General features: G+C 38.5%; 1 protein-coding gene across 5 annotated transcripts in view; it reads left to right on the forward strand.

The window, feature by feature from the left end:
* LOC136849677 (uncharacterized) overlaps positions 1 to 19,636 on the forward strand; it is a 193,692-nt gene that overhangs the window by 105,433 nt on the left and 68,623 nt on the right. For all 5 annotated transcript variants that reach the window (XM_067123015.1, XM_067123011.1, XM_067123016.1 and 2 more), the window contains exon 5: positions 10,868 to 11,167. In XM_067123015.1, coding sequence (XP_066979116.1) covers positions 10,868 to 11,167 — 300 coding nt within the window. The remainder of the gene's footprint in view (positions 1 to 10,867; positions 11,168 to 19,636) is intronic.

Below are 19,636 nucleotides of genomic sequence, written 5' to 3' on the forward strand. Positions count from 1 at the left end.
CATGTTCTCCTCTCCAGAATTGGATCACCTTGTTCGCAACATCTTCAAGGTTCTGGAGATTTTTAGCTTCCTTGATTGGACAGTGGGAGCACTGGCAAGGAAGACTGAAGACTGTCCAGTCTTAGCAGAGGACTTTGCCTTGGATTGGCTGAATGTGCTTTCTTGTGTGGACTAGGCAGTTAGAGATGGTTCAGCAGAGCTGGCATCTTTATATGCGATGGGCTCTTTGAAGAAGTGGAAGCTGTGGTGCTCCTTTGCTACCAAGGGAGTTACCACAATTGAGAAGTCGGCTCTGATGTTTGCTCCACTTGACAAGTCGTACCTCTTCCCTCAGGACACTGTGAAAGAGGTTCTTTCTGTGCTTCAGAAGAAATCAATGCACAATCTGCTAGCGCAGTCCTCGAAGCGCCCCAAGGTAGTTCCTGCAGTCGTTCCGAAGACCTTCTATCCTCTGCAACCGCAGCCCTTTTGTGGAGGATGAGCCAGATCCCAGAAGAGACCACACTCTAACCTCCATCCTCCAGTGAAGTCCTTTAAGAAGTCTTCTTCCAAACCGGCCGCCAGCAAGTGAGATCTGTGTCCTTCACGCCCCGGTAGGTGCCAGGTTGCACCGATTTTGGAAGGAATGGAGTGGCAGAGGTGCAGAACCTTGGGTAGTGCAGGTTTTGAAAACTGGCTACTCCGTTCCTTTTAAACAGAAGCCGCCGCTTTCCAAGTCGCTGATCACCTTGATGGCTTACTTGGCAGGGTCTGAGAAGTTTTCGGCCCTTGCCCAAGAGGTAGAATCTCTCCTTCGCAAAGGAGCAGTGGAGGAAGTAGTGGACCAGTCATCGGAAGGATTGTACAGCGGACTTTTCGTTGTCTCCAAGTCTTCGGGGGCTGGAGACCCGTATTGGATGTCAGTGCCCTGAATTTGTTTGTGGTGAAAACAAAGTTCCACAAGGAGACGAACCATTCTGTCATGTCCTCTCTCTCCATCAGGGGGTCTGGATGGCCACCCTGGACATGCAGGATGCCTACTTTCATGTCCCCATCCATCCGGACTCAAGAAAGTTCCTGAGGTTCATTTTTCAGGGCAGGGTTCTCCAGTTTCAGGCACTGTGCTTTGGCCTGGCCATGGCCCCACAGGTTTTTACTCGAATTCTCGCTCCCCTTGGGAAGTTGCTTCATCTTCTCAGGATCAGTGTATCCCTATACCTGGAAGACTGGCTTCTCTGCTCTTCGTCAGAGGATCAGTGCGCGAGGGACTTAAAAAGAACCCCTTGCCTAACACAGGAGTTATGCATTCAGGTCAATGTTCAGGAATCTCAAATGACTCCAACTCAGTATTCTTTATTTGGGGATGACTCTGAACTCTCAAGTTTTTCAGGCTTTTCACTGCCCCAAAAGAGTCGAGTCATGTCTCCGAATGGTGCAAGAGTTTCTCAGTCTCTCAACCTGTTCATCTCTTCGTTGGATGAGTCTTCTCGGAACTGTGGCCTTGGTGGAATCTTTTGTGAGGTTGGGCAGACTTCACATGAAGCCCCTGCAATTCTTCCTGAAGGCGAGTTGGTGCAGGAAGACTCAGTCAGACTCCATCGTCTTCCCGGTCACGTTGGAGATCAAAGAGGACCTCCGGTGGTGGTTATCAGAGGAGAGTCTTCAAGAAGGGATCTCTCTCTTCCCTCTGAACCCCAGCCTAGAATTCTACTCCAACACCTCACCATAGTTTGGGGAGCTCTGTTGGGAAGTCAAAAGGTGCCCGGAATGTGGACATTAGACCAGAAGTCGCTGCAAACAAATGTCAGAGAATTGAAAACCATTCACCTGGGCCCTCAGGCATTTTCTCCACTAGTTTTGGGGACAGTACTGTTCTACATTCTCAAGCAGGGAAGTACCCACTCCTTCACTCTGCAAGGCAGGGAAAGACCTCTTTCTCTGGGTGGAGCAGAAACAAGTCAAGCTGCTCCCTCGCTTCGTTCAGGGAAAGATGAATGTTCTGGCGAACAAGTAAAGCCATGGTCGCCAGGTTCTCCTGACAGAGTGGACCGTAGATTCCAGAGTCTGCAGCGATCTGTGAAGGCTTTGGGGCAAGCCCTCCATAGATCTCTTCACAGCGTCGAGGAATAACTGACTTCCTCTCTTTTGCTGTCCAGTCCCGGGACCCCTCTAGTGTGGGCGATGGATGCAATCCTTCTAGATAGGACAGGCCTCAACGTTTATGCCTTCCCTTCCTTCGGGTTGATTCAAGAGGTGCTAAACAAGCTCAGGTCTCATCAAAATGTGTCTATGACTCTCATCGCTCTATTCTGGATGAGGAAAGAATGATTTCCGGACCTGCTGTGACTACTTGTGGATTTTCCAAGTCTTCTTCCACAAGAACAGTCATTGTTCAAACAGCTCCATTTTCGCAGGTATCATCAAGGATTGTCCGCTCTGGCCCCGACAGGGTTCAGACTGTCAGGAGCCTCGTCAAAGCAAAAGGATTTTCACGTAGGGCTGCAGAAGCTATTGCTGGATATCAAAGAGCTGCTTCTAGCAGGCTTTAGTAGTCCAAGTGGGCAGTGTTCAGATGATGATGTGGACAGAATAACATCTCTTCTTCTGAAACCTCTGTGAGCCAGATAGCAGACTTCTTGCTCTTCTTGAGGACTGCTAGGAGATTGTCGCCCTCTATAATTAAGGGCTACAGGGCTATGCTTGGCTCAACATTTAAGCATAGAGGCTTTAACCTGTCTATGAATCAGGGCATTAGTGATCTCATCTACAAATCAGGACATTAGTGATCTCATCAAGTCTTTTGAGACCTCTAATATAGAGAATCCCTGTACAGTCTCATGGAACTTGGACATTGTTTTAATGTGGCTCTCGAGCTCTTCCTTTGAACCTCTTTGTTTAGCCTCTTTGAAGTCTCTCACTCAGAAGAGTCTCTTCTGGTAGCTCTGGCTACAGCGAGATGAGTAAGCAAACTCCAAGCGATCTATAATAAGGTTGGTTTTGCACAAGGAAATGCAGTGTGCTCTCTGTCGCATGGTTTCCTTGCCATGAACGAGGTTGTTTCACATCCCTGGCCCTGCTCATTCATTATTCAGTGCCTGGAGGACATTCTTGGGCTGGAAGAAGAGGAGAGACATCTTTGCCCTGTGAGGGCCTTGCGGTACTACCTCCACAGGACTGAGAAGATCAGAAGTTCCTCAAACAACCTCTGGTGTTTGGTGAGAAACCCTTCTCACCTGCTTTTTAAGAATGCTCACTCTCTTTTCCTGAGGAGCCTGATCTCAGAAGCACATTCTCAGGTCCAAGAGGACGCCTTTCTGATACTTGAAGTAAAGGCACATGATGTTCGAGCTGTTGCCACTTTTCATGCTTTTCGACATATGTTCTTGTCCTCGATATTCCAATCAACTTTTTGGAGGTCGAAATCACATTTTGTTTTGCACCACCTGAAAGGTGGGGAAGCAGTGTTTGAAAATTGTAGTGTGTTAGGGCCTTTAACTGTGGCTGGCATGGTGTTGGGAGAGGAAGCATAGCAGGCTCTCTGTCCCTCTGCTGTCTCTTCGTCTTAATTTAAGGTTGTTGAGTTATGGGAAGCCTAGGGCTACAGTGTATCTGGAGTACCCACCAGTTTTTTATGGTTGGGATGATGGTCGTCTGGCTTTTAATTGTGGTGTAGGTGACAACGTTGTTTTTATTCTGGTCATGTCCAGGGCAAGGGCACCCTTTTTTAGTCTTTGTCTCAGCCTCTGGTGAACCTTCAGCCTCTGGTGAACCTTCAGCCTCTGGTGAACCTTCATGGCTGCAAAATACCCAGGCCCTCTACTGGTTAAGATGAAAGCCGGCCAGCAGCTCTCTTATCAGGTAAGGTACAACAAGCATTGTCTCAATGCTAGCAAACTTTCTAGTTCAAATTAATTATCTTTATTAATGTTTTGGATTAGATCATGCCCATCTAACCCACCTCCTCTCAGTTTGGAGTCAGCTATGGAATTGCTTGGTAAGTCACTTATATAAAAATGACATTTTTATGATAAAATAAAATTTTATATATACTTACCAAGCAATTACATAATCGGAGCCCTCCTTCCTTCCCCGCAGATGGACATCTTGCTCAAACGAATTGAAGTTACCTGCTGAGTTGTACCTGTCAGTCCTGATAGTGGGCGGGACCCTGTCACCTACACTAGCAATGGTGGCACCACCACAAAATTTGAATTTTTGGTCTGCCGTGGTAGGAAGCTGGTGGTTATATAATTGTTTGGAAAGTATATATAAAACTTTATTTTATCATAAAAATGTCATTTTCACTATCTCTATTTTACCAAAGCTTATGTATACATTGAGTGTTCTTCCAGCTGCCATTTTGTTTTAGAGTGGCTCTTTAACTTCCAGACAGTTCAAGCATCTGCCCTCCTGATAAGTAACAAAATCCATTAAGTAAGACTCTCCAACCTCAAAGTTGTGCCCCAATTTTGGCTGGCAAAATACAAAAAAAAAAAAAATAATAAAAAAGTCACAGCACAAATGACTGTCTCAGTACACTGAAGTACAGTACTGTACCATGGTTTTGGCTGGTAAAGCAATTTTATATAGTTTTTCATTTGATTTATTTTAAAAGTATACTTTGTTTTATGATTTTTCAAGTTCTGTGATTTTAAAACTTTGTAAGATTTTCTGAAGCCGACATACCAGCAAACTGAAAAACTTGAATAGATTACCAAGCAATGCATATGGTATAAACTGCCCAGCCAAGTTTTACCAAGAAATTTTTATAGCCAACAGTATCTCATTACGTGCAAATGGATGGAACTACAGTTGGTGCAGCATTTCAAGGTTTTGGTAGTTATGTAAAGTAGACTTGTGCCGTTCTTAATCTCAGACAAAGGAGACCAAACTTGTAATGTAGACTTGTGCAGTTTTTAATCTCAGATATAGTAAAGGAAACCAAACAACACAACAGAGAATATTAGAAATTTGGAATAACGTTTTATTGCCCAGTTTCAATTTGTAAAATCACAGTACCTCAAATAGAACACAATAAAAATTTAATAAAGATTAAAATCCATATAGTATGGATATTACAAATGAGAAAAAAATTTTTTTCAAAACCAGAAATAGTTTGCACATTGTTATCTTTTGTAACATGACATGAACATGTTTGAATATGATAGACTTGCTGTAGTAATATTTACTAGTAAACCATTTTAAACTTTTGTAGTTTTAGTTTTGAAAGCTAATAATGTTCCCCTAAAGCCATGGTTATTTGAGGAGAGTAAAAGTAGCAGTAATATTGATGTACAGTCTGACCTCTTAAATCCAGAGTTCTGTGATCCGGGAACTCCCATGATCCGGGACTTCTTTTTGAATCAGCTGCCATTAGTTCTTGAGCGGCTGCAAGGGTGGCGCCACACATCTGGTTTCAGGTTTTGGATTTTTTTGGATTTTGGAACTGAAGCTTGCTCCGTAAATACACAAGCACAGCAGTTTATATCCATCGTGTATAGTGTGAGATGCATTTTCAATAGATTACACTACAGTCTCCCTAGGAGGGTCTCAGGAGGGTGAAAGAGCAATGCCAAATGTACTTTCATGATTCTACAAATAGGCTATTGAAGACTCCCTTTCGATTCTTTAAAAAAAAGGCTTTATTTAAGAAATGCATCTCATTATAACTGATTGTAGTTTTGTGATAATAACATTGTTAGAAATAGGATATGAAAATATTAATTAAGACAATCTGGCAGCGCTTTCCTCACGTTCTGCCACACCTGCATATACCTTAATGTGATGGTGAGGGAGAAACAATTATAGTTTTGGGATTAATCGTGGGTCAACACAAGGAACAATGGATATCTCCCCAAAACGAAGCATCAGCCCTCAAACAAAGGAGGTTATATCTTCAAGGAAAACAACAGCATAAAATAATGAAAATAAATACTATACTTCCATTTAAAAGTAAAAGAAATCTGAGAGAGAGAGAGAGAGAGAGAGAGAGAGAGAGAGAGAGAGAGAGAGAGAGAGAGAGAGAGAGAGAGAGAGAGAGAGAGCGCGCGTTGCCAATGCACAGAGATTACTCTTCATATATTACATTTGTGCAATCGTTAAACAACCTCGACATTATGTAAATGTAAGAAAAAATCAAGGGAATTAAATAAAAACTTGACTTATTGAAAGAAGACAAACGAGCCTAATAATTACAAAATGTAATGTGTAAAAACACAGTCCAAAACCATGAATTTAACGTTTAAAGGAGGGAGAGAGTCACCTGGTGATAGTTAATATCTAAATTTCTTTTAATTTATGCTAACATAATTATATCCATTGATGATAATGACATTTCTACAAGAAGAGTTAGCTGTAAACTCCATTGTTTACAAGAGAAACAAAACCAGGAAATACCAAAGAGGATTATAACAGGTCAAGGTCTTAGGAAGGAAAAGGTATCCACAATCCACGAGTTACCTTCAGGAAACAGAGATATGTTAACGTTGTAAAGCGATTTGGGGGTGACCCCCTTTAGACTGACTCCGTTAGGAGCACTTTAGGCAGGCTTCCTACACCTGTTGCAGTTTCAGTAAATACAGTAAACCCCCCATATTCGTGGGGGATGCATAACGCAACCCCCCCCCCATGAATAGCTAAAATCCGCGAATACTTAAAACCCCTCGAAAAACACTTAGAACTGCCTATTTTGTTAGTTTAAACACAAGAAAAACCCTCTAAAAATGCTTATGCCCGAGTACTTTAATAGTTTTATCACAAAAAGTGCATTAGTCAGGAAAATATGAAAATACAGTACTGTAATTTTTTTTAGTGAATATTTCTCAGTGAAAAATACCGCAAATGGGTGAGATTTCCTCGAATAATAGGTAGGTACGTTCCACAGAGAAATCCCCGAATAAGTGAGTCCGCGAATCGTGAGAACGTGAATACAGGGGTTTACTCCGTTGATAATGCAAATTATATCTGAATTAGCTTTTAACTAATAAATAGGGTTAGAAGCAAAAGCTCATTACGTTAAATGCAAATCTTCATACATTAAATCAGACTTACTAGCCTTGTGACTTTTCTGAGAATTCATTACTGTTTCTTATATTGTAGTTAACAACCACTTACTGCTGCGTGCAAGACACTGACATAAACAATGGCAAGTACTGACATAAGTACTGTAGTTGGGTTGAAAAACAGCCATAACCAACAGACGTTTATTAAGGGTTGCGTTGCAGTTGCCAACGTTAAAAATTTTCTAATTTTCAATGGTGAGTTTTCATAAATAAAAATAAAATAATTTTTATTCATTCTTCACGCAATGGAGAGGAAAGTGTTATGAAAGAGCGTGTGCCACTAGATTTATAGTTGTGGTTGGCTGAAGAAATTAATGATGTGCAAGCCACAGAATGTTTTGGAAGAGGCAAAAGCAGCATCCGATACTGGCAAAACCGCAGCTTTACTTCATTTAATTTACTGTATTTATAAAGATTAAGTTGCATTTTTAAACCCAGCTCTGATCATTTTTACGAAAACGAAACTCCGAAATGTGTTTCATTTAGGAACTAGTGACTGTTATGATGTTGGTAAAATGCAGTCGGCTGATGATTTTAAGAATGTAAACATAACCGAGGTGCAAATGGCGCCTGATTGCTTTGTTCATAAATTATAATATGATAATAATATGACAATAATACATGAAATATAATTGCATACTGTACGTAAAACAAGTTTTATTAAAATTATTTATTCTTAACCCTTACAGGCTGGGCTAAAGCATAGATTAAGAACACACCTAGACCGGGCAAACGTTAATGTTGGCCAGTTTAAGAAAAAGCACACCAGTGGAGAGAAGAAAGATATGCAAATGTGCACGGTACAAGAAGAAAAATTATAAAAAATTTTCTTTGCCTTTCATAGGAAATTGACAGTGAATATTTCAAACACTGTGTAGGGCCTCTTTTCCTAGATGCTTGTAAAGATATGCTAATTTTACCAAGTTATACATGTTTTTTCTAATAATTTATTTTATTTTGTAAAATTACAATTATGGCTCAAACAGTATCATAACAGATAAAAAAAAAATCTGAGTACTGCATATTTATGGTAAAATATTTACGAGATGCACTGAGATGCAGAGATGCTGTACATCTTTGGGAGTTATTTGTTTTATTTGGCGCTGATGTGCACCGATTTTTGCTTATTGGCACCAATAAGCGCATATTGGTGCTGATACATACCTAACAGAGGCGCTGATAACTGAAAAGCGCCAAAAATTGCTGATTTTTAGTTATTGGTGATTTTTGCTTATCGTCACACCATCGGAACGGAATCCTCGCTGATAATCGGCAACTGCCTGCAATTTATGACCAAATGTTTAAAAGACATCCTGGGCAGGGGAGCTGCAGTGCACTCCCCCATGAAATCTCAAGTCACACTGATCTCTCTTTATCTTGTTTTGAGGTACTATTGTTGCTGTAAGAGTTGCCTAAGTAAGTCATTTATGGACCATTGAAGTGATATGAACATCATTCCTTCAAAATTCGTTCAAAATAAAATCAGTTCTCACCTGATGCCCTCTGGATTGAACTCAGGAAATGTTATTATGCCTCACATGATCATTCCCATCCATGAAGGGTTGATACAATTGTATTAGGCTTTCGCAAGTGAATATCTGTCTGTGTACCAACCTAATTGGGGCTCTCTCTCTCTCTCTCTCTCTCTCTCTCTCTCTCTCTCTCTCTCTCTCTCTCTCTCTCTCTCTCTCTCTCTCTCTCTCTCTCTGATGTGCAGGTTTGCAGAAACAAAAGCAGCAGATTTTTAGGTTGCTAAATGAACCATGAGTGCCATTTTCACTTTTAAAAATACTTATCAGTGTCTTCATAATCTCCCTTACCTTAAGATTAGTTTATGATTATAGTTTTCTGTTTTTAGCTGTTTTAATAGTATGACATTGGGCTCCATTGTTCCATGTAAAACCCATCTTTAGACTAAGATGTTAGCATTTCAAACTGTGGGTTGTTAATCTGTATGAGAATCAACAGACCTGACCATTTCTGTATTTGCAATATAGGCGTAACTTTGATGTTTTGTGCTTGGTTGTGCAAAGTACTAAATAATTATCTGTACTTGAGTTATTGTAATTTACAGTACAGGTAGTCCTCACTTATCGGTGGCGTCATTTATCAGCGTTTCAGTATTAGGACGCTTGGCTAACGACGTTGATAACCAGATTTCTGGCGATGGCAATCGATTTTCGGCTTCAGTAAGCGGTTTATTGGTCTTGGCAAGTGGTTTATCAGTATCAGCAAGCGGTTTATTGACACTGATAAGTGGTTAACAGCACCGATAAGCAGTTTATTGGCGCTACGGCGTCGTAAATGTCATTTTTTTCCATAATTATTGGCGATTTTCAGTTATCAGCAATTTTTGGTTACTGGCGCTTGACTGAGAATAGAACCCCCGCCTTTAACCGGTGACTTCCTGTATTTGGAACCCCCACCTTTAACCGGGGACTGCCTGTATTTGGTTGGTTATAGTACTGTGGTAGATACTAGTTTAAATTTTTGAATGTTGCTTTGTTTTTCATGGCCAGATGTAATTTTTTAAAATTTGTTTTATTAAGTATTCATTTGGGTTTTTAATATCCACCTCAGTCTCAAGTTTTGTTTTTATGAAGTAACTGTGAGTATTGTTACTATGAGTATTCTTGCTTTAATGGTTGAATCATGAAATTAAACTTTGGTGTCTTTCTTGGCTGCAAAAACTTCCCTCTTCAGCAATTTGAGCAGTTATCCTGAGCACCATGGGTACAGATTTTTGGGTGAACAGCAATATGAGGTGCCTAGGTTTCCTGTTAGCCCCTTTCTTAGACTAACTGACAATAGTAAACTGTAACTGGCAGTGGAAGTCTAATCATTTATTAAAGAATGCTGATCCATGGGCCAGCTACATTACTGTACTTAACATTTAACTCTTGGATGAAGATTCGAACCACCTTACCAAGACAAGATATACTAGAGATTTACTACTGAAAGACACCACAGTCAAGAAATAACAGTGTCAGATGGTGCAATGCTCCATCCTTCAGGTTCTACGATGAAAAATCTTGGATTTTTAGGTTAAATTTAAACTTTAAAGCCAGCTATCCCTGTATCCTCACAAAAGTTAGTATTTTACTATGATAAGGACAGCAGGCCACAAATTCAAAGAAGGACACTGTTTTAAATGAGGTTGGGAAACAGAATGAAAAAAAAAATTACAGTAGTTGGTCAACTCTCTCATAAGTGGCCCAAGGGAAAATGAAGAGTAAAAGACAGCACTTGATACAGCTTACTTGATTGTGTATTGCTAAGACCCTAATGGCACTGCTGTTGTTTGGCAATAACTATATATTAGGTAAAAATGAGTATAATTCCTTCCTGCAAATCCCAGAGTTGTGTTTTCTCCATCTTTGAAATTTACTTTCTTTGTGTATGTGTGTGTGTGTGTGTAAGAGCAAATGCACGAGGTCAGATGAAAAAGGACCAAGGTACTAAAATTACCATGGCCCCAAAGTTGTATTTTTAGTGGCCATTTTAAAATGCTATGTTGAATAAGTATTCTATGTTTTATAGTAAGAATGTTTTTAGGGAGGTGCCACAAGCCTCGTTTAAGGTGTACTAATAAACCATGCATTTCAAGAGCACTATTGTTTGTTTATAATTACTGTATTATACTGGTATATTTTGATCAATCTGAGAGTATAAAAGTAATTTGACTTGATTGGCTTATCCTGTATTGCCCCTCTTGGATCCATTTTTTCATGACTTCAGTATTGGATTCATGATTTTCTTGTCTGATCAGAAATGGATTGCAGGGTAGATTAGTATATGTAGATAATGGTACAATTAAAATTTTTCAGATAGCATTGAATGGGCAGCATTTTGCAGAATACAACCACAGAACCAATCCTGCAACTCTAAGCTATATAAACATAGCCAGCTCTAGCCAGGACCTGACTCTTGCATGTGTTTGGATAGAAGATTCAAACCCAGTGCCACCACCAGTTCAGGCACCTTATGCACAGGCTCCAGTAGGGGGAACACCTTACCCCCCTTCTCCAAACTATGGGTCTCCCCCACCTTATTCCGGTGGTCCTGGGTATGCCCCCCAGCCAAACACTCCTGCTTATCCACAGTCTGCTCCTCCAGGCCAGTATGGAGTAAGTATAAAAAATACTGCTCCTTATTGTACTGCCTTCCTTTGTATATATATTCCAAATTAATATTATTTTTCTAATGCATGAGATTGGCTTGTTTAATAATTTTTGTTTCTCGTATGTTAAAAGTGTCTGTTTACACTGGATGCATGCTTATTTTATTTAATTACCATGTTACAGTGGGATATTTAGCTCAGTGGCAGTTAAACTACTTAATAAGAGTAATTTGGTGGTGTGCATTAACACACTGTGCAGAAATATTAGTTTTTGTATCATGTAAATCAGTTACATGCAAATGAAAAGGTAATTGTGTGTTCATATGAATGTACAAACTTGCTTCACAATACCTTCTTTGCTGATGTCTGCAAGTATACCATTAGTAGCTGTAAAACAACATTACTCTGACTACCTAATTGTGTAATTGTTGAGTGAAACCACACTAGTTGGAATGCTTTCATTTGTTTGCTGGTTTAAATACTTGAACGTTGCAAGTGACTGTTCTGTAACTTGGATTATTTTTAAATTATGTTGTATATCTTCATTTAAGAAGTTGTAATCTTTTATTAATTGATGTAGCAGATTAATTTTGTTAGTGATTCTGTGCATTTGTTTTTTGGCAGCAGTTATAGTTGCCTTCTGTAAATTTTTCAGTTCTGAGATTTCACTTTTTGGAATTTTTAATACACTTGTACTGGGACTGGTAGCCATGCAGTAGTTTACTTGTAACTCTTCCAATTCACCATTCACTAAGCTTTATGATGGTGGTCAGGATGTCTGAAGCATCAGTCCTCAGTAGCAATTGCAAGTGTTAATATGGTTTATTACATACTGTAATATTGACCCCCATCCATGTACATTACACTTGAATGTTTTTTTGACACATTTTAGCAACTTGATAAGAATTTTAGCTTGTAAGAAAGGAAAAAACTTCAGCTTGAAAGCTTTGGAAGGCTTTTGTTACCCCCAACTTAATTAGTTATTCAGAACTTGTAAAGGTCTACTTGGCAATGTTGAGTACAAATCCACTTTTAAACATCCTTTCTTGTTCATTGATTCAAGTTGATCCCCAAAATATTTTTGTTCCTGCAAACCCATTTATGATAAATAGCCTTACTCTTTGTGAAAAGGATCCAGTCACACCAACTTTAAATTGGAAAAACCCAACTGCATATATGTAAACCAAACTTATTGTCCTGCAAGGCAATGCTTTTTATTCCTGTGTGACTTCATGAAAGTTAAAAGTTTTGCCATACTTCCCAGGATTACTGCGGTGTTTCTCCCAGTTTTTGTGCTAAGCAATTCATTTTCTTTCATCTTTCATTTACTTTCCTTCATTTTATGAATGATGGGCATTTTTTGGGGAGTCTTGCTATTTTAACCCTCCTACCTTTTGGTTGGTGACTCACGTAGGCACTCAATTTAAGGCTCCTGCTCTGATGTTTTCTGCTTACCAGTGAAAGACTCCCTTAGGTTAATGACAAGAGATGATCTTTGCCACTCCACTGGCATTCTTCATAGGCTCTCCAGAGAGGTCACCCTTTAATGACACATTAGCACCCCTGTGTTTCTCAGGCAGATAGTCGTAAATAACCCTGTTGTTGCAATAGCCAAAGCCAATCTCAGTCTTAAGTAGAGATTTTCACTGAAGGTAAAGTCCTGCCATCCCCTCAGATTTCCCCTCTGCTGGTTTGGGGATGCCTTCATAAGTTTTAAAGAGGGACTGGAGATGGCAGTAGGCTTTAGAGGTTCTCCGCAAGTTATTATCCTTCGTTCCTAGGAATGGGCACTCCCCCTGTTGTCTCCTTTGATTGCTTTTGATTTCTACCCATCCAGTTTGGTGAAGATGCAGGTTCTTGATGATAAGGTAGCTTCCATGTTGCAGAAGGGACTCTTTGAGAAGATTCTTCCAAAGATGCTGGGTTTCTCAGTTGGCTTCTCCTTGTCCCAAAGTCTTCTTGCAGTTGGAGACTGATTATAGACCTCAGCCATCTCAACTTTCTGTGCCTGACTTCTTTCTGGATTGAGGCTGTAGAATCTGTCCAGTGATTTGTCTGTAAAGATGCTTCCATCTTTCTTGTTTCAGTAGACCTGAGCAATGCATATTTTCACGTCCTGTTCCACCAGTTCTCCAAGAGATTTTTTTTCTCTTTATGACAGAATGGTGTGTTCTAGTTCCAGACGCTTTACTTTATGCTATGTTCAGCCCCTTAGGTCTTCCTTTGGACTTTAAGCCCTTTGGTTGCCTGCATTCATCATCTGGGTCTGAGTCTTCATCATTGTCTGGATGACTGGGTGGTCTTGATTTCCTTGAGGGAGGAGTTGAAGAGGCACCTGTGGCATCTTCTGGACTTGCATCAGACCTTGGGACTGCAGGTCAGCATTGAGAAGTCTAACTTGGCTCCTTCCACATAAGCATTATACATATTGAGACCGTCACACAGTTGGGACGCTCTTGCCACAGAATTGTTATGTCTTTAGGGCGCACTTAATTGCTTCCAGGAGACCATCCTGAATTTTCTTCTTCATCCTCACCTGATGGCCAAGTTGCCATGTGTCCTTTGAGAAGTTGGTTCTTTACAGTTGTTTTCATATTTGCTTTCAGAATCTGCTGGAGGGAATGTTTGTTTCACTTCATCCTCACCTGATGGCCAAGTTGCCATGTGTCCTTTGAGAAGTTGGTTCTTTACAGTTGTTTTCATATTTGCTTTCAGAATCTGCTGGAGGGAATGTTTGTTTCACACTTGGCGGTTATCAAGTGCAGCCTCTGAAAGAGTGGCTTTTTGAGGCCACTACCAAAGTTACTGCCACCCCTTGTAGGTCCTCTGCTGCCCTTTTGTCTAGGAAAGTGGGCTAAAGTCTTTACATTACTTGAATCTGTTCTTTGTTTGGAGATGGGAATAATTCTTGCATTGTACCATTTCTTAGGAAACAAATTCCTGAGCCACAAATAGTCATAAAATTGTAAAATATATGATTCAGCTAACGGTACTAGATGTTTGATCATTTCAACTTAATTGGCATAGGGGACTTCGCCCTCCTGGACCCACCACCTGATCTAACTTAGGACTGTAAATTAAATTTATTAGGGTTACTACCTAACCCAACCATAAATGTTATCTCTACCAGGAATAGATATGTTACAGTTTGAAAAGATATAATTTGATTCTTCCAAACTGAATTTTCTTTTGTAATATATATAAAGTATCTTCCATCATTTCACAAATTATTGGGTTTGATTCAGTAATAGTTCTTGTTTTACAAAAATGTACATTTATGTTCTCTTATGTTTACAAAATTTTCTCCTAGTGCATAGCTGATTTCTTGGGGATCAAGAATCCTGTTTCATTTTTATTAGTGTCTTGGTGATTTGATAATTGTCCCATTTATTCTACTGAGTTTTTATTATGCTTTTTGTTTAGGAGTGTTACCAGATATGTTTGGTACATTTGTCTCCGTGATAATATTCTTCCTTGCATAACTTCATCCAAATTTTGGAGAGAGTTTGTTTTACTTGTGTATTGGTTTTTGCTTATCAATTCTATCAGTATTATAATAATTTTAGTAATAATCCTTCTTGTAAAGATTGTTATTCATCTTTTTAGTTGAACCTTTCATTTAGAATTGTTATTTGTTATTCATCTTTTTAGTTGAACCTTTCATTTAGAATTGTTATTCGTCTGGAGCTCTTTGCTATTCCAAGAGCAGACAATAATAGTTCTAGCCTAATGTTGAAATATGGAATTCCTCATGTGAAAAGGACAGGCACACACAATTTGGATGCAACTTAGAATTTGTCACTCATTTGACCCATGGATATTTGATGAATAGCCCACAAGATCCAATCCCTTAATACAAACTGTAGAGCAACACAAAAAGTTGAACACATCTTGTATGAATGTCCAGAATATAATTGGCAAGAAAATTCAAGTTTTTGAAACAAGTCTGTTAATTTTTATTAAATTCTCCCTCATTTTCAGTTAACCTAATTATAACATTTTTATGAAGCTGTAATACAGTACTGTAAGCAAAATCTAAACGTTATTGTGATTAATGCAAATCCTTCCAGCCAGCCATGTAAGAGGTAAATAAATTAGCTCTGTGGTCTGGCTAAACTGCTTAAAAATAATAATCAGAGCAGGCACTGTGCATTGTCAGAGTACATTTGAAAGATTTCACATACATGATATGACCTGTAAAAATCTTTGATGTATTTTCATTAGAACCTTCCTTGCAGTGGTTCATGTGCCACCATTTGGGAGTAATCTAGGTCATTCATCTACAGGTAGTCGTCGACTTACGACCTATGCAACTTACGACCGACCGACTTTACGACGGCTACGACAATATAATAATATATAATAATATTTAATTTTATATTTTGCTAAAATACGTCGAGCACGCGTACGATACTTTTTCCCGCTACTGGCAGCGCGCTCATATCTGAGAGATGCTCAGCCTTTGGCAGCATTCAGTGTGTTTGTGTCGTTCGAAAATGGTAAAAGATTCATATTTTTGTAATGTATTTTGTATTTCTATTTTTTGCAAATAAATCAAATGTAATAACAAATTACCGTATTTGATGGCTTATAAGACGCATGTCTGCATAGGACGCACCCCAATTTCAGCAGGACATTGAGGGAAAAAAAAAATAAGGTTTCCTAGCCTATGCTTATATGAATTTGGTAAGTAAAAACTGTAGTATTCGGTTATCATATGCACATTGTTTCTTACCAACAGAATCAACAAAAACATTAATAAAGAAGTTATTTACCATATTTATATTTATCAGAATATGTATTATACAATCAGCCATTTACTACGATCGAGTGTTTCGTCTGCTGCTGAAAGTTACCTCATAGGTTTACCAATAGATTGCAACACATTCATTTGTAAACATTGTTTCTTACCGGCAGAATCAACAAAAACATTAATAAAAATGTTACCTACGGTAATATATGTTATATATATCCATTATATATTATAAAAGTATGCAATCAAGGGGTAAAATCCAATAAATAAAAATATTTCCTATGTAACGGCTCGAGTCTTGTGAGCAACTGAACAAAGTCATGTTATTATTCTTAAAAGAGAATGCTAGCACGAGTTACGAAGTATCAACTCAACGAAGCCTTGTTATTATGCCTAAAGAGAATGGTAGCAGGAATTGTCAACCACCAATTGATGGAAGCCATGTTGTTATGCGTAAAGAGAATGTTAGCAGGAATTGCCAACTACCAACTGAACGAAGACTTGTTATCCGTAAAGCTCTCGAGATAATCACCAATAGGTGGCAGCACACGTACTGTAAGTCTGTAAATGTGGAATGCGGCGATTCGCTGTAGGCGACGATAATGATATTAACACATTTTAATGAAAATATCGATAATTACAACGTAGATATTGATTATAATACTAGCAGTAGTAATTGCGGTGATGGTAAGTGTGATAATGATAAATAATAATAATAAACTTTGTTTTTAATAGGTTATTAGGATAACACCGAATGTTAGGCTAGGCTGCAACATCTACGTGACGTTTCATATATAATTTCGCCAAAATTCTTAAATTTTGAGCCTACATTATGTACATAGGACGAGGGGATTTTTAGGCCATTTTTTTAGTTAAAAAGTGCGTCTTGTATGCGTCAAATCACGGTATGTATTTAATTCAAACCTATAAATAAATAAAAGTAAATAATACGTCATACGTGTAGCTGATTGGCAATGCAAATGGCGGATAAGAAAATGTAAACAGACTAGACAGATGGTTTGAATGCCTACAATAAAAATGTTAAATACAGTAATAAAAGTAAGTATTAATCAAGGAGTTCAAGCATGATAAGATTTCATATGCTAAACGTAATAATAGGTACTATACATGCACATTTTTGAGATAATATAAAATGTATATGTAGGCTAGTCATACTTAGGATATAATATATGATGGATAATATATGGTAGGTACAGAATACATGTACATATGTGGTTGGTCGACTTACAATGAGATCGACTTACGACCGCTCTGTCAGAACCTAATGCCGTCGTAAGTCGACGACTATCTGTATATGTTTTCTAGAGAACCTGCCTATATGCCTCTTACATTTAGTGAGTGTACTGTCTTGGGTTGTGTCTTTCATTGCAAACCCATTACATATGGGAACTTTCACAGTTTTGGAGGTTGTAGCTAGCTCCACCATCAGTTGTCTAAGTAGATGGAATTTCTTGCTTGTGAGTACTTTTCTCTTCAAGAACTCGTTTGATTAGTGAGTTTTTAAGAAAAACCTTTGTTGTTACAATAATAAATTACATGGTTTTTCTGCAAACCCAATCATTTTAATCTGCAGTGACATCCCTTCCTCTCACTTTTCCAGATGTGATCAGCACAGAAGAATGGCAGATTTTGCATTGTGGGACTGTGGAGTCTTGCTTGCATATGTATGGTTGGGCTTTTCTTTTTTCAGGTTGGTGTGACTATGTCTATTTCACATGGAGTAAGACTATTTATGATCAATAGGTTTGTAGAAAGTGTTGTATTGTAAAAACAATTGATTTATCTTTTCCTTACTATTGATTTCAGATCAGAGTGCCTTGTTTGCACAAACGTAAAAAGGAGAGAGGGCCCTCAATAAAACTCCATAACATACTTGACCATTACTAACCAAGAAACTCAAAGTTGAGAATGTAATCTGATATGCTAACTGGTAAAAAGGGCATTTGTGAAGCACTGGTTTGTGCATATGAAAAATACTAATTGTGTAAAATAATTTGTGTGTTCATCTTCTTTCTTTTTGTTAGCCAGTCACCTCTTTGTTACTGAATCGGTTAAATCATCCTCAATTCCTTGTTGTTTGTCGACAGGTAATATAGTTCAGTATTTTTAATTTCCATTACGTAAATATAGCCCAAACTATTTATAAGAACATTTTTTCCTTATTTCATTTTTTATCTTGACATACAGTATAGTACAAGTAGTTGATAAGTATGTTGAAGTTTTTGAACGGTACTAAGATCTTGAGGAAATGTCAACCTTTCTAATGCTTGCCATTTGAAAATTTCTGGAATTTAATAATATGATTTTCAAAATACAAATGCTGAAAGACATATTTGCTTGACAGTTTTTTAATTTAGTGGGCATATTAAAAGAATAATGAATAATGATAGTGACAATAAGTTGAGAATATTTTCTTACACACTATTAAAAATTTTTAAGAAGGGATGCCCATCATGCTGCATTGGCCACATTTGTGTGGCTAGCAGGTAATGGATGAACAATCCCCACGAATCAGTTCCTGAATTTAGGTCATTTATAATAGTTAAATATTTTTATATAAGTAACTTACTTAGTAATACACAGCTATAGTTTCCACTCGAACGGCAGCTTAGATTAAAATTTTCCTGAATTTAGGTCATTTATAATAGTTAAATATTTTTATATAAATAATTTACTTAGTAATACAGAGCTATAGTTTCCACTCGAACAACAGCTTAGATTAAAATTTTAGCTGGTAGTGCTTCAATATAGTTTGCGTAGGTGATCAGCCCATCTTATTGATGAAATATTGGAATGACCTAGGAGACAGTCCTCATTCGTTTCCTGCCGTCCATGGTGGCAACACCTGGTCTGGTGGCAGTTTTATTCATTATTTTCTGCTTATTTTACCGGATTCCGATGGAGGGGTCTTTAAATCAACCATCAGAATGTGTATATTGTACCCTTCAAGCTGAAATCTTTCAGGATGAGTGTTTCCCTTTGTTTTGTACATTGATTCAGTCATCAACGAGCTGCTGGTAAATGATGAAATTTGCATTTATGGTTTGTTTACTGGTTAGGCTACTGGCAGTGCCAATGATAGTTTTGCCTTAAAAGTAATTCTTGGTAATTTGGTGTATGTTATGCCTTTTCATTAGGCCGTAACTTTTACAAATTATGAATTGTTTATCGACCATAGGCTACTAGCGAGACACCAATATTAGTTTTGCCTTAAAAGTAATTTCAGATGTTACATTCCATTATAAACTTTTTATTAGGCCATAACTTTTGTAATTTATGATTTGCGTGTCAGCCACAGGCTTCGCGCAAGCCACCGATAATTGCCTTGAAAGTAATTCTTGGGTGTTCTATCATTCCAATAAGCACGAACCTTTTGCAATATTGATTTATTTACTGAACCTATGCTTCCTGTAAGCCTCTGGTAAATAAATTTTTTGCCATAACCTTCATACCTTATTTTGCATAACTGAAAAGTGTGTTAAGGCAGAAGGTAGTAAGGAGAGTATTGGGTGCTTTGTTGTCTACTATGAGTATTTGCAAGAGACATTCTCAACAACCGAGAACCAGCTCCTTATTTGCTTTGGCATTACATTCTTTGGTACGATGTAGAGATTTCATCCTGGCACCAGCTCGTGCTACGAGTGCCCAGAAGCCCCTGCAGCTTCGGAGGTGCACTTCTCCCAAGCTCCCAACTCGCTGGCA

Source organism: Macrobrachium rosenbergii, chromosome 21 (assembly GCF_040412425.1).
Source record: "Macrobrachium rosenbergii isolate ZJJX-2024 chromosome 21, ASM4041242v1, whole genome shotgun sequence".
NCBI lineage: Eukaryota > Metazoa > Arthropoda > Malacostraca > Decapoda > Palaemonidae > Macrobrachium > Macrobrachium rosenbergii.